Source organism: Geotrypetes seraphini, chromosome 15 (assembly GCF_902459505.1).
Source record: "Geotrypetes seraphini chromosome 15, aGeoSer1.1, whole genome shotgun sequence".
NCBI classification, from domain to species: Eukaryota; Metazoa; Chordata; class Amphibia; order Gymnophiona; family Dermophiidae; genus Geotrypetes; species Geotrypetes seraphini.
Window position 1 is genome coordinate 48,063,188 of NC_047098.1, and position 15,544 is coordinate 48,078,731.

The following is a 15,544-nucleotide window of genomic DNA, read 5'->3' on the forward strand; positions in this document are numbered from 1 at the left end:
GTACAAGTGGATTGATTTTTTACTCTGTTAAAAATTACAAAGACTAGGGGACACTCGAAGGTACAGGGAAATGCTTTTAAAATCAATGGGAGGAAATACTTTTTTACTCAGAGAATAGTTAAGCTCTGGAACGCATTGTCAGAGGTTGTGGTAAGAGCGGATAGTGTAGCTGGTTTTAAGAAGGGTTTGGACACTTTCCTGGAGGAAAAGTCCATAGTCTGTTACTGAGAAAGACATGGGGGAAGCCACTGCTTGCCCTGGATTGGTAGCATCGAATGTTGCTACTCTTTGGGTTTTGGCCAGGTACTAGTGACCTGGATTGGTCACTGTGAGAACGGGCTAATGGTCTGACCCAGTAAGGCTATTTTTTATGTTCTTATGACTATTATAAAATAGGCATGTTAAGACATTGGTTGATGTTTTATATGTCTTATACTTTATGCAATGTTTATTTGATTTGATAGTTCATATAGAAGTACTTAAAGAGATACATGATATGATAATATATTTTTTGTCTAATTTTTGTCTTGTCTTTTAATCATGCATTTTTACTATACACCTCGTGTAAGAAGCAGTATTGGATTTTAGGCTTGTAATGAATGCACTTTTTTATTTATACATTTCCTTTAGACCATTGTTTTTATTATCCTGATTTTAATTTGTGTTTTATGTATACATATACAGTACTTTGTTTTTATTAGACTCTTGAAAAAGGCTATTTTAGCCGAAACACTGTCAGTGTCGAGTCTACTTTCGCTGTCATCAATTGCTCTGGCATCTACATTTGTCATCATCTATAAAGACTGTTTTGGCTGATCTGGACTTTGGCTGTGGACATCTCTGCTTTACAACTATCAAAATCAGGCCACCAACTCCTCTTGACATCGTATCTGTTGACATTGCTCAGACAATATCTCTCCTGAGTTTGACTCTCTGCCCCTCTGTACATTTGTAGGCTGTTCTTCCATCTTGCATTCCAAAATTGGGGGGGGGGAGTTAATTGAAACTTCACAAATTACTCCATACACCTCTCCCTAGACCTTCTTGTTGACTTAGAAGATAGTTTATACGTTTGTAATGACAACTCCACTTCCTCAAGGGAACACAAGAATTTTCTTTCCTCTTTAAACCACTGGGAGTTGAGCTGGAAACCAAATGTTCACCCAGAAGCCTTGCTAGCTGATGCATCTCTCTCTATTTTATCAGTCATAAACCATTTTGTGGCCTTCTATTAAATACTTTTCCTTAATATTGGAGGAAGCACATCGTGATCATTTGCAACAACTTTCCTGAAGCTGGCTTAGGCCTCTTCTCTCTCATAACTAGAGAGAAGAATGTGTTCAATACATTTTTTTTAAATTCAATTAGACCTTGAGTCCCTGTTCTCCTGGTCAGCTGACCACCTTTTGGTACATATTCACCTCTGCATTGCTCTGTTCCTGAATGTCCTCCAGCACATTTATTCATACCTCCAACAACCAGTGGGTGACTACTTCAAATTCTCCAGCACCATCACCACAGCTTTTGTTTTCGAGTCCCTAATATCCTGCAGCAACATACTCAGGCCCATTTCTCTATCCTTCCACCATGCATTCCAGGAACATTTCCCAATGTACCATCTTTGCAGCATTTGCCCCCCTCCAGAGGTTAAAAGTTTTGTCAGCATAAAATTTCGTTTATGGATTCAGTGGGTTTACCCTTCAGGATTAGGGGCACGATGGGTGATTTACTCCTCTGTTGTTGGGGGTGGGGATGTTGATTCCAACAGTTTTTTAATGAGGCCACAACAGAGCTTACGTTTATCTTCCTCTCATAGCCCCAATTGAACCTGAAACTAGTATTTGTTTCATTCACTCGCTGATCATGATTTAATTTGTGCAAAGTACTTGAGCACCATTTATTGGATTACCACTTGCACGCTTGAAGCAGGCCTCCACGAAGCCGAAATACGGACTGTGTCGGGTCTGTAAGGGTCTACTAAGACAAATTGGTTTTCCAACCATAAGCTTGCTTTTTAACAGTTGATTGCATTAAATAAACTCTTATCCCAGGTTGATGTGTACAGTTCCTTCCCCACGTTCCTTTTGTTCTAAATGTGCCAAGGCGTTATCTGCCTTGTTTTTTGGACTAATATTTGTTTTACATGTTTACATTTTATTTATTTAACATACTACAATGTCACTTTACATAGAATATAAGTGGTTTACAACTTTAAAATAATCGTTAACAGGGAAAGGGACACCATCATATATATAGATAAAGATCCACCCTGAAACCACCCCAGAGCTGATGCAACTAACAAGAAATACTTTACATCTATTATATTACAGGAAGCAAATGCTCTTGTGAGCAAGGGATTCTATAAGCTGGAAAAGGGTGCAGATTAAAGTGCTTTAATTTGATGCATTTGATAACATTTATATTCTGAAAACAATCTCCTTCTATATGCATTAAGTTAGACTTCAGTGCTCTACCTGTTGCAGTGGTCACTGGATTTACTTTTGTGAGATCATCAAATAGGTGCAGCTTATCTTCATCACTCAGAAAGGCTTTTCGCTGCTCCTCATATGACTCATTGAGGCAGGAAGGATGTCGCTTGAGGCCATTTACCTGGAAACAAAAGAATACAAGGAGGAGTTGAAGAACTTCTTAGCTATTACACCATCACACTCCCAACTACAATAAAGCTTCATTGTTAACCTTGCACTTGGTTTATAATGTCATCTTTAGTACAACTGAATGTGAAAGATTCAAAAACAATCTCACTGGTGTGGAAGAGAGAATCTCATGGAACCTGTGGGATTCCCAAGAGTATAGAAGAAGTTGCCACAGGCATCCCATGGAAATATAGTCAAAATCTCTGGCAACTCCAATAGGAGGAAATATTTTTTTCACTCAGAGTATATTTAAGCACTAGAATGCGTTGTCAGAGGATGTGGTAGGAGAGGTTAATGTAGCTGGTTTTAAAAAAGAGGTTTGGACAAGTTCCCGAAGGAAAAGTCCATAGTCTGCTGTTGAGACAGACATGCGAGAAGCCACTGCTTGCCCTGGATCGGTGGCATGGAATGTTGTTACTATTTGGGGTTTTGCCAGGTACTTGTGACTTGGATTGGCCTCTGTGAAGACGGGATTGGTCTGACCCAGTAAGTCTACTCTTATGTCCTTAACTCCAGAATGAAGCCTGGAATATACAGACAAAGGCAGATGGAGTGACAGAATGATGCCTGAACACTCATCGGTTGAATAGAATACAGTAAAACCTTGGATTACAAGTAACTTTGTATGCAAGTGTTTTGCAAGACAAGCAAAACATTTCATTAAATTTTAACATGATAAACAAGCAATCTCTTGCAATACAAGTACCGTATTTTCACGCAGATAACGCGCACCCGTGTATAACGCGCACACGGGTATAGCGCGCAGAAACCACAATATTATGTATAAAAACTTTTGTATACCGCGCTCACGGGTATAACGCGCATGCTGCCCGACTGTCCTTTCGCCCGCCCCTACTCTCCTCTGGCCACCCCGACTCTCCTTTCGCCCGCCCCGACTCTCCTCTGGCCACCCCGACTCTCCTTTCGCCCTCCCCGACTCTCCGTGCGCTGTCCCGACTCTCCGTTTACCCGCCCTGCCCTGCCCCCCCCCCGGCAGGACCACTCGCACCCCCACCCCGAAGGACCGCCGACTCCCCGACAATATCGGGCCAGAAGGGAGCCCAAACCCTCCTGGCCACGGCGACCCCCTACCCCCACCCCGCACTACATTACGGGCAGGAGGGATCCCAGGCCCTCCTGCCCTCGACGCAAACCCCCCCTCCCTCCAACGAACGCCCCCCCCCCAAGAACCTCCGACCGCCCCCTCATAAATGCTTTTATTAGAAGCTTATGGCTTGCCCACTAAATATCCTCCCTTCTGGAAGACACAGCAGAGAGTCTAATAAGAGCCCACGAGATACAAAAGTTTTTCTACATAGTTCCCACCCCGCCCGACGCCCGATTCACCCCCCCCAGCAGGACCGCTCGCACCCCCACCCCGAACGACCGCTCGCACGCGCTCCCACCCGCACCCGTGATCGGAGCAAGAGGGAGCCCAAGCCCTCTTGCCCGGCCGACTCCCCGACAATATCGGGCCAGGAGGGAGCCCAAACCCTCCTGGCCACGGCAACCCCCTACCCCCACCCCGCACTACATTACGGGCAGGAGGGATCCCAGGCCCTCCTGCCCTCGACGCAAACCCACTTCCCTCCCTCCAACGACCACCCCCCCCAAGAACCTCCGACCGCCCCCCCAGCCGACCCGCGACCCCCCTGGCCGACCCCCACGACACCCCCACCCCCCTTCCCCGTCCCTTTGCTAGTTGGCCGGACAGACGGGAGCCAAACCCGCCTGTCCGGCAGGCATCCAAATACGGAATGAGGCCGGATTAGCCCATCCGTCCCAAAGCTCCGCCTACTGGTGGGGCCTAAGGCGCGTGGGCCAATCAGAATAGGCCCTGGAGCTTTAGGTCCCACATGGGGGCGCGGCCTGAGGCACATGGTCGGGTTGGGCCCATGTGCCTCAGGCCACGCCCCCAGGTGGGACCTAAGGCTCCAGGGCCTATTCTGATTGGCCCACGCGCCTTAGGCCCCACCAGTAGGCGGAGCTTTGGGACGGATGGGCCAATCCGGCCTCATTCCGTCGTTGGCTGCCTGCCGGACAGGCGGGTTTGGCTCCCGTCTGTCCGGCCAACTAGCAAAGGTACGGGGAAGGGGGGTGGGGGTGTCGTGGGGGTCGGCCAAGGGGGTCGCGGGTCGGCTGGGGGGGCGGTCGGAGGTTCTTGGGGGGGGGCGGTCGTTGGAGGGAGGGAGGGGGGTTTGCGTCGAGGGCAGGAGGGCCTGGGATCCCTCCTGCCCGTAATGTAGTGCGGGGTGGGGGTAGGGGGTCGCCGTGGCCAGGAGGGTTTGGGCTCCCTCCTGGCCCGATATTGTCGGGGAGTCGGCCGGGCAAGAGGGCTTGGGCTCCCTCTTGCTCCGATCGCGGGTGCGGGTGGGAGCGCGTGCGAGCGGTCGTTCGGGGTGGGGGTGCGAGCGGTCCTGCTGGGGGGGTGAATCGGGCGTCGGGCGGGGTGGGAACTATGAAGAAAAACTTTTGTATAACGCGCGAGGGGTATGCGCGGTAGGTAAAAACGCGTATAACGCGCGCGTTATATGCGTGAAAATACGGTACATACAGTATACACATATCACATCATCACAATTGAGCCAATGGTTCTTCTCTCTAATGACACTGCACGAGTGTAATGACTGTTCTAAGCAAGCAAGGTCTTGCAATACAAGTAGTACATATAGTATACACGTGTCACATCATCATAACTGAGCCAATGGTTCTTCTCTCTCCGACGCTGCGGGAGTGTAGTGACTTCTAAACGAGTGAGGTCTTACAATACAAGTACATATAATATTTTGTATTAAAGTTCTTGGGTTGTGGAACGAATCGTCTTGAGTTTCCATTATTTCTTATGGGGAAATTTGCTTTGCTATGAGTGTTTTGGATTACAAGCATGTTTTTGAAACAAATTATGCTTGTAAACCAATGTTTTACTGTACTATTAAAACCCCCCACAGGAGGCTGTTGAGATTGGGAGGAAACAGAGTGCTGTTAGCAAGTAAATACTAGCAGATTCCTGTGGGTATAGGTAGGGATGTTATGGATCTTAGCAGGTATGGGTTAGATTCCATTTGGAATGGGTGAAAAATTTTGTCCCTGGGCAACTCTCTACTACTACTACTACTATTAAGCATTTCTAATGCACTACAGGCCGTACATACATCTGTACAATAAGTGCTTGGAAAATAATAGAAATTTGGTAACAAGTCACCATATGTCCAAACATCTTATTTTAAAAAAAATTCCTGAATCATATAAAACATTCAGTAAAATAAATAAAAATAATATTCAGCCATTAGCGCATTTTTCCTCCCGCAATAAAAGTGATACTGTATTTGGTTTTACAGAAAGGAGATCTACTCCTATGAATATTTTACACACTGTCCAATTCTTGCAGAACTGAATCCCTTATGTACAGCTTGCTACAATCACAGTTATACTAATATATTTCCCTGAATATGGTTGCAGAAAAGCTAGTGTTTTATCTCTGCTTGCTAGTATTTTTAATCTCCTTAGAAATACTACTCCTGTCAGGTCTCATACATACAAGGGATCTTCAAAAAGTGACAGCACCTTTACTTTTTAACACTATATATTAAATATCTCAAAAGCAAGGTGAGCTGGCTAGTCACATGACATTCTATGACATTACTCAACCGCCCCAACCATTCTTGGGAAAAAACACAGGCAAAACAATGGACTGATTGAGATGGAAATCAGAAACCACTTTAGGCAAAAACTTAGGATGAGTGCGGAGAACCACCTTATCATGATGGAATACAGTGCACCAGCGCCTGCAGCTCACTAACCCGCCGAGCGGAAGTGAGGGCAAGCAGGAAAATCACCTTCCAAGTGAGAAACTTAAGATGACATTTATCCAGAGGCTCAAACGGAGGTTTCATGAGTTGAGCCAGAACCACATTCAGATCCCAAACCACCGGGGGAGGTTTGAGAGGAGGATGGACATTCAAAAGACCCTTCATGAAACGAGAGACCAAAGGATGGAGTGAAAGAGCCTTCCCCTCCAGGGGCTGATGAAAAGCAGCAATCTCACTAAGATGTACTCGAATGGAATTGGTCTTCAGGCCAGAGTGAGATAAATGTAGCAAATACTCCAGAACCAAAGACACAGGGACCGACACCGGGTCCTGGCGGTGAGAGGAACACCAGGACGAGAATCTAGTCCACTTCTAGGAATAACAGATTCTAGTCGAGGCCTTCCGAGAGGCCTCCAATACCTCCCTGACCGACTGAGATACAGGGAGAGAAGTCAGGGGGAAAGAAACCAAGCAGTCAGATGAAGAGACTGAAGATTGGGATGTAACAGTGAGCCCCGACTCTGAGACAGCAGAGAGGGAAACACAGGTAGAAGCAGAGGTTCTTGAACACTGAGTTGAAGTAGTAGGGAAAACCAAGGCTGGCGGGGCCACCAAGGAGCAATCAAGATCAGAGTGGCCCGCACCGATTTGAGATGGACCAGCGTCCGCAGAATCAGAGGGAAAGGCGGAAACGCGTACAGGAACCTCCCCTCCCAATCCAGGAGGAAGGCGTCGGCCTCGAGACGGTCCGGAGAGTATATCCGGGAACAAGAGAGGCAGCTTGTGATTGAGGGGGGAGGCGAACAGATCTATCTGAGGCGTCCCCCACCTGTCGAACACTTGTCGTAAGACCTGAGAATGCAGGGACCACTCGTGCGGCTGGAGGAGGCGACTGAGCCTGTCCGCCAGACAATTTTGCTCCCCTTGTATGTAAACTGCTCGAAGGAAGATGTTGTGGGCCACCGCCCACTCCCAGAGACGGAGAGCCTCCTGACAGAGGGACCAGGACCCTGTCCCACCTTGTTTGTTGACATAATACATCGCCACCTGGTTGTCCATACGGACGAGAGCCACCTGGTCGTGAAGCAGATGTTGAAAGGCCACAGCGGCGAGATAGATGGCCCGAAGCTCCAGCACATTGATGTGGCAGCGGCGATCCTCTGCTGACCACATCCCCTGAGTGCGTAGACCATCCAGATGAGCCCCCCAAGCGTACTCCGACGAGTCCACAAGGTAAGGACCTTGTGGTGTGGGGGGGCGAGAAAGAGTAAACCGTTGGAAAGATTCGAAGAGTCGGCCCACCAACGGAGCAATCTTTGCAAGGAAGGAGTCACAGTCACAGGACGGTTGATCGAGTCTCGATCTTGACGCCATTGAGAGGCCAAGGTCCATTGCGGAATCCGCAGATGGAGACGGGCGAAGGGGGTGACATGGATGGTAGAGGCCATATGGCCCAGAAGTGTCATCATTCGTCGTGCTGGGACCGAGTCCAGCATTGAGATTTGTCGACTCAGGTTTACCAATGCCTCCAGACGCGGAGGAGGAAGGAAGGCACGGAGACGAACCGTGTCCAGCACGGCCCCGATGAACTGTAAGGACTGAGAGGGGCACAGCTGGGATTTTGGGAAGTTTACCTCGAACCCCAGACCTTGAAGGTAAATAATAGTCTGTTGGGTCGCTGAGATAACCCCGTCCCTGGACGGAGCCTTGATCAGCCAGTCGTCCAGTTAGGGGAATACCTGAAGACCCTGGGAGCGCAAGGCAGCTGCGACCACCACGAGACACTTTGTGAAGACCCGAGGGGACGAGGCCAGGCCAAAGGGGAGGACCCGATATTGTAGATGTAGCGCAGGAATCTGCGATAAGCGGGATGAACCGGAACGTGTGTGTAGGCCTCCTTCAAATCGAGGGAGCAGAGCCAATCGCCCTCGTCGAGTAGATGGTAAAGAATCGGGAGGGAAAGCATCCGAAACTTTTCCCGTACCAGAAACTTGTTGAGGCGTCTCAGGTCCAGAATTGGGCGCAGGTTTCCGTCTTCTTCGGTACCAGGAAGTAACGGGAGTAAAACCCTTGCCCCCGTTGGCAGGGAGGGACCACTTCCACCGCCCGCAGACAAAGAAGGTCTCGAGCCTCCGAGAGAAGGAGGGGCAACTGCGCCCGATTGGGAGGACACGCGCTCGGAGGGCTGTCGGGAGGGGTCTCCCGAAAGTTGAGAGAGTATCCGGATGAAATTACACCAAGGACCCAAGCGTCCGACGTGATGGACTCCCAATGAGGGTAAAAGGCTCACAGGTGGCCCCCAATGGGAAGAAGGCCTGACGGTGGCGCGGAGAGGGCCAGCCCCCATCCGCGCATTCCCGTCAAAAGGACGGAGATGGCTTGGCAGGGGCAGTCGGCTGGGATTTCGACAATGCCCTAGAATGAGCCTGCTGACGCCTAGGTGGAGGTCTAGAAAAAGCCGGGGTGGACTTTTGCGGGTAATGGCGAGGCGTGCCCCGTAGGGGGCGAGAAGCGGCCGGCTTAGGCTTGGGACGCACGAGGGAGGCGAACGACCGCTCATGCTCCAACAAGCGTTTTGTAACCGCTTCAATAGTGTCGTCAAAGAGTTCCTTGCCGACACAAGGAAGATTAGCCAACCGGTCCTGGAGGTTGGGGTCCATGTCGACCAGGCGCAGCCACGCCAGCCGGCGCATGGCCACAGCAAAGGCAGCGACCCTCGAGGAAAGCTCAAAACTGTCGTATGCTGCATGAAACAGGTGGAGACGGAGGCTAGAAAAATCTTCTAGTAGGAGGCCAAACGCCCCTCGGCGAGAGGCCGGCAAATCCGTCGCGAAGGCGCTTAGCAGCCCAAGCAGATGTTTAAGATAGGATGAAAAAGTGAACATGTAGTTCAGCACTCTAGAGGCCATCATAGAGTTCTGGTACAGACGGCGGCCGAATTTGTCCAGGGTCCTGCCCTCGCGCCCCAGAGGGACTGCAGCGGAGACCCGGGAGGGGTGAGCTTTCTTCAATGAAGATTCCACCAACAGCGATTGGTGAGAGAGCTGTGGTTGCTCAAACCCCGGACAGGGTACCGTATGGTACTTTGACTCCATTTTAGAGGGGACAGCCGTCACCATGTAGGGAGTCTCGAGGTTCCTAATGAAGGTCTGCCGGAGCACAGGATTCAACGGGAGCCTGAGGGACTCCCGGGGCGGAGAGGGCATATCCAACTCCGCCAGGTACTCCTTGGAAAACCTCGAGTCGGATTGGAGGTCCAGGTCAAGGGCGCGTCCCATGTCCTGGACGAACCTCGTAAAAGAAGGGCGGGACGTTCCCATAGCCCCATGCGGGGACGGGGAACGAGACCTCCGTCTTGCTGAAAAGGAAGGAGAAGCTTCCCTCGAGTAGCGAGGCTCACACTCAGACCCTCTATCCGAGACCGGGGAAACGCTGCGAAAGTGCTCCGAGGTAGAGGAACTGCGCCGCCTCGAGGAGCCCTTCGGGGACGCCGCCGGGGTAAGGGGCACTGACTGACGGCGGGTCGGAGACCTCTCCCCGAACTCCCTCGGCGAAAGCCTGGAGCCTCGGACCGGATCCCCGGACCAAGGGGGAGTTAACAAGAGGCAAGGGTTGGTGAGCAACAATTCCGCCACCTGGAGCCGTCCCCCGGAGCGAGGTGTCAGGGAGCGACCCCGCAGCGGAGGCGAGCTCCGGGGTTTCTTCGAACCCCTCCGGCTCGAGGTCTCGGCATGCTTCGCATGGCGTTTCGCCCCGCGGAGCCCCGTGGGGAAAGAACGCCTAGAAGACCTCGGCGAGGAATCCGAGGAGGACGATAGGCGTCAGGATCGGCGCATCTTGCCCCGAGGTACTTCGACGCGAGGCTCAGGCTGGTCCGGCACACGCGAGGTCGGGGCCGGAGTAAGGTGAGCGAGGGCTGCGGACAGCTCCGACGAAATCATCGCCCAGAGCATGTCCTGAAAAACAGGCACGGACAGCATCGAGGGCATGTCTGAGGCCAGAGTGCACTCCACCGGGGGCGACCTCGTATCAGAGTATTCCTGTGTGGTGGAGGCACGGCCCGAAGATTTAGAGGACTTCGCCGGAACCGAAGGCAAGGAGGTTCTACCATGCCAGGCCGGCGTCCCCGAGGCTGGCTTCTTCGCTGATGCGGAACCTGAGGAAGGAAGCAGGGACTTACCCGGAGCCGAGGACTTCAGGGAACCCGAGGTCTTCGGGGTCGAGTCTTGAGGCGGGGCCGAGGGAGTCGAGGCCGAGGTCAAGGCCGGGGCCGAAGCCGGGGCCGACTTCGAGGCCGAGGGCTGGTCGACCGCAAAAAGTTCTGCCATCCTGGCCCTACGCCGACGGATCGCCCGGTTTTGGAAAGTGGCGCACCAGGGACAGGACTCGGTGGGATGATCAGCACCCAAACACCTGATGCACCAACAAAGCGGGTCGGTGAGTGAAAGCAGATGCTCGCACCGGGTGCACTTTTTAAACCCGGACAGGGGCCGGGACATAAGACGAAAAATAGGCCGCGGCCAGGGAGGCCACGCGGCCGCGACAACCCAGTAGCCCCCGAGCGGTCAAAAACGAACCGCGACTTTGCAATTCGGCAGCAGGAACGATTAATAAAACAATAAACAGGCGCACAGCGACTTCCAACTAATTTAAAATAAGAAATCGCGGTGCAAGAAGGCACATGGGGCAGAGCCTAAGAAATACAGGACTTCCTGGCTCCACAGAAAAAAACGAACTGGAGACCACGAGGAGGGGATGCGCCCTCTAGTGGAGCAGGAGGCACACATGCGTGGTGCAGCACAGCAAACTTGAATCTTCAATCAAGTTTTCTTGAAAAACTGTCCGCATCGGGGCTCCGTAGATGACGTCACCCACATGTGAGAATATCATGCCTGCTTGTCCTGGGATAATACATTTATAAGTATTTCTAATCATGCACAATAGTAGAGGATAACATGGGGATAGGGACCTATGGTAAATCCACAGGAATGTAGTGGTTAGAGTGGCTTATGGGCTTGGGTCCTCCTCTCTATGGTTCAGTACCCCCCCCTGACTACTTAAGCCACCTCTGTGCAGCTCTACTAGGCTTTCCTATGCCACGTGCTGATGTTTCAGAGGCAGGTATGTACATTTTTATTCTGAACTTTGTGGGGGTGCGACAGGGTGCAGTAGCAAAGCTTTTTACCACTCAGTGAGAACAGTAAAAAACTTTGCTCCCATGGTTAAAAATGTGATTGCCGTGAGTCAGCCCTAATATGCCTCCCTCCCCACGCTTTTCATTAACTTAGGAGCTTCAGCGCCCAAAGATAAAATTCACAGGTCTGCTCTGGGGCGTTCCTTCTGACGAGTCCCTCCTTCCAATTTAACTTCTGGTTTGTTTGTATTTTTTAACCACGGGGAGGAGAGTTTGCTGGGGCTATTGGACCCAGTGAGTGGGGCAGCTGTGCTCACTGGCTAGCTAGTTAGCTTCAGAGTTGGAGCTGAATGGAAGGAAGGGGGGTGCTGGAGGGAAGGAAGAGAAGTGCTATATCATGTTGGTGGGGGAATGGTGCTGGAGGGAAGGGAGAGAGAAGTCCTAGATCCATGTTGGTGGGGGGATGGTGCTGGAGGGAAGGGAGAGAGAAATGCTAGATCCATGTTGGTGGGGGGATGGTGCTGGAGGGAAGGGAGAGAGAAGTGTTAGATCCATGGGGGGAGGATGGTGCTGCTTAGCTCTGATTCTACTTGTGAAACCTAAGTGCCATCTCCTCCCCCATCCCATTTTCATAAGTGGATATTAGTGTTTTGCCCTCTAGGAAGCCGATGTTCAAAACTAACACCAGCAGTTCACGATGGATATTTATGTACATTAATGCGCACTAAACACACATAGGGCTCATATGGGTATTAATATCAGTGCTGAAGATTATTGCAAATTGAATTGAAATTTGTTGAAATGGGCATAAATGAGGTAAATATTCCTTTGTAATGCATAGGCATGAGCCCTGCAATGCACAGAATGATATTATTGTATTAATTTTCAGCGTTAGCGATCAAGGGGCAGTGTGAAGCAGAGGATTTCTCATTAATGTTTTGTCTTTTTTTACAACCTGAAATGAGAAACAAACATATGCATTAGTCCAAATAAAACCAAAAGTGAAGGCACAAACCCATCTGTTTGTGTTTAAACATGTACCTTTCCAATTTTAAAGTGCAAACAATTTTTGAAAGGCACAGCACCAATGTGTGCTTGCACTGCTGGTTTTGTCTGGATCTAAGCACAAGAGCCATGCTTACCACAAAACCCTTGTGCACATCAGTCACATTCCCCCCCCCTTGATTTCAGTTTCATAGCATGATTTAACCACACATAGAAATTAAATATGAATTCACTTCAAGCATACTTTAGCTATTCTTTTGTACTTCTGCTGTTCTCTATGCTGTTGTACTGTGGACTTTAGCATCCGGCTTTGAACACTGGCCTCTAGAACCATAATTTATACTCTTTTGCACAGATGTACAGCATCCAAAATTGCAATCATTTTATACATATTTTAAAAATCTCTTTCAGTTCTAGGTATAAATTAACCTGTCTTGGCTAATCTAACCTGGTCATTTAATTTTGGTTTTAAGGTATCTGAATCAACCATTCCTATTGTCTTGCTAAAAGTTTATTTTAGCAAAGCCCTAATTCACACCCAAACGGAAATTTTAACTTGTCCAGCCTTCTGTCTCTAAACCTGCTGATCCAGTAGGAGATCATTATTTTCCTTCCTTAATTACTTCTTACAAAAAAATTGTTTAAAAATTGGCAAACTACAAACCCTAAGAGCCACACCTAAAAAAGAAAAAAAGCCTAGTTGGAACCAATGTTACCTCTAAGGATTGATGAGGTGTGTGCAAAAAAAAATATGCATGAGCGACAAGTTACATACTCCACAAATTTATGAGCAGGCGCGGAGGACGAGTGCCCGTGAGATTGTGGGAGGGTTAAATACTCAAAACTTAGAAGAATAACAATTTACTTAAAGTTTTTGCTTTGCCAGCTTTCTGGCGTACCTAGCATATGTAACACCCGGGGCCCATAATTTTTTGGCACCCCCCATCTGTACGAAAAACATGATTTTTAGTAACAAGCCATACGTCACACATGAGTACTTAGGAAAAGGCAGCATCTTACATATTGCAGAGAGCAGTACATCAATACACCCATTGTAAAACTAAACAAGCCAGACCAGCACAGATCAATCCTACACCGTCAATCCTAACAGAAAACCATGTCTTTCGAACACAGAAAACACCTTCGCCTAGTATGGAATATGTCATCACAAACTAACCCCTCCCCCTTTTACAAAACTGTAGTGTGGATTTTACCACGGTGGTAACATCTCTGACGCTCATAGAATTCTGAGCATCAGAGCTGCTACCACCACGGCTGGCGCTAAAAAACGCTCCACGGTTTTGTAAAAGGGGGGATAAAATAGAAATACACAGCTTCAACACTCTAGCTCAGAGGTGCCCAAACTTTTTGGGCTTGCGAGCTACTTTAAAATGACCAACTCAAAATGATATACCAACAATAAAATTAAAAAACACAAAGCACACTATACGCTGAGAAAATGTTAATTATCATTTCTATTCTGGGTTTTTTTCAAAGAGGTCAAGGCAGATGACTCTATGCACTGTCACCTCAGTAACAACCATACAAAAATAGATAAATATACCCCCCTTGCTTTTTATTAAACCACAATAGCAGTTTTTAGCACAGGGAACTGCGCTAAATGCCCAGCGCTGCTCTGGACGCTCATAGGCTCCCTGCGCTAAAAAACACTATTGCGGTTTAGTAAAACGGGGCCATAGTGCAAAATATAGACAGCATATATAAATACAGACACATTTTGATCACTAAATTTAAAATAAAATCATTTTTTCTACCTTGTCTGGTGATTTCATGAGTCTCTGGTTGCACTTTCATCTTCTGACTGTGCATCCAATCTTTCTTCCCTTCTTTCAGCCTGTATGCTTCCTCTCCTCCAGACCTCATTCCCTCCCCTAACTTTTTCTTCCTCTCTCCCTGCCCTTTCTTTCTTTTTTCTCTCTTATTGCCCCCTTTCTTTTTTTCTGTTTCCCTGCCTGCCCCCTTTCTTTCTTTCTTTCTTTCTCCCTACCCTCCACAAAGCCACTGCTGCCACCATCGGGGGAAACAGGCCCCAAAGCCACCGCCGCAGCTGCCCCAAGCTCTCTCTGCTTCCCACCGTCGGGCCGACCAGCATTCCCCCGACGTCAATTCTGACGTCGGAGAGGAAGATGGGCTGGCCCGAACTTCCTCTCCGATGGCAGCCTTAGGCTAGATCCTGACAGTCGGCTAGATCCTGACCTGGCAGGCTGTGCACCCCCCCCCCTAAGGCTGCATCCGGGGCAGACCGCTCCCCTCCCCTCCTTTGTACGCCACTGAAGACGTGGCAGTGGCTCCTCTCACGATCCCCACCTGCGTCGGAAGTGCATCGGGGATCTTACTATGCAGTCCTCAGTTTCCCACTGCAGTATTTTAGTGAGCGACATGAGAAAAATTATGAGCAACGCCAATGAAAATAGTGAGCGATCGCTCATGCACTCAGCTTAGAGGGAACATTGGTTGGAACCAGTTTACATTCAAAATAAGGTGCCGAAACTCCCAAAACGCCTTCTCCTATGGCTGGTTCCTCCCGCCAGCCCTTTCAACTCATGTCACATGCTTTGATATCACTATAGATCCAGGACTAGTTGCAGTAAGGTCTTTGGTTGGAGAGCAAGGTCAATAGGTAACAATTGTGACATTGGGCCGGATTAATCATTTGATGGGCCCTAGGCACACAATGATACTGGACCCCCCCGGCCTCACCCTGTCCCCTATTCCTGTCTGGATATGTCAATGAACAATACAAAAGTTAACATATTCTAGTTAATTTTAAAATAAAATACTTTTTTTTCTGTTTGTTGTCTGGACATTTTGTTTTTCCATCATGTTGATCCCAATTTCTCTTCTGCCCTTCTGTGCCTCCTGCTAATACTCTTTCCAGTACAGTATCTGCTATCCAGTTGGCTTTTCTCATCTCTCCT

At 49.2% G+C, this 15,544-nt stretch overlaps 1 protein-coding gene across 10 annotated transcripts in view; it reads right to left on the bottom strand.

The window, feature by feature from the left end:
- MYO19 (myosin XIX) overlaps positions 1-15,544 on the bottom strand; it is a 192,863-nt gene that overhangs the window by 128,820 nt on the left and 48,499 nt on the right. For 9 of the 10 annotated variants that reach the window (XM_033922186.1, XM_033922183.1, XM_033922185.1 and 6 more), the window contains one exon: positions 2,475-2,610. In XM_033922186.1, the coding sequence (XP_033778077.1) occupies positions 2,475-2,610 (136 nt within the window). Of the gene's footprint in view, positions 1-2,474; positions 2,611-14,380; positions 14,443-15,544 lie in introns of those variants that run through there. The other variant, XM_033922181.1, reaches the window with a different exon arrangement.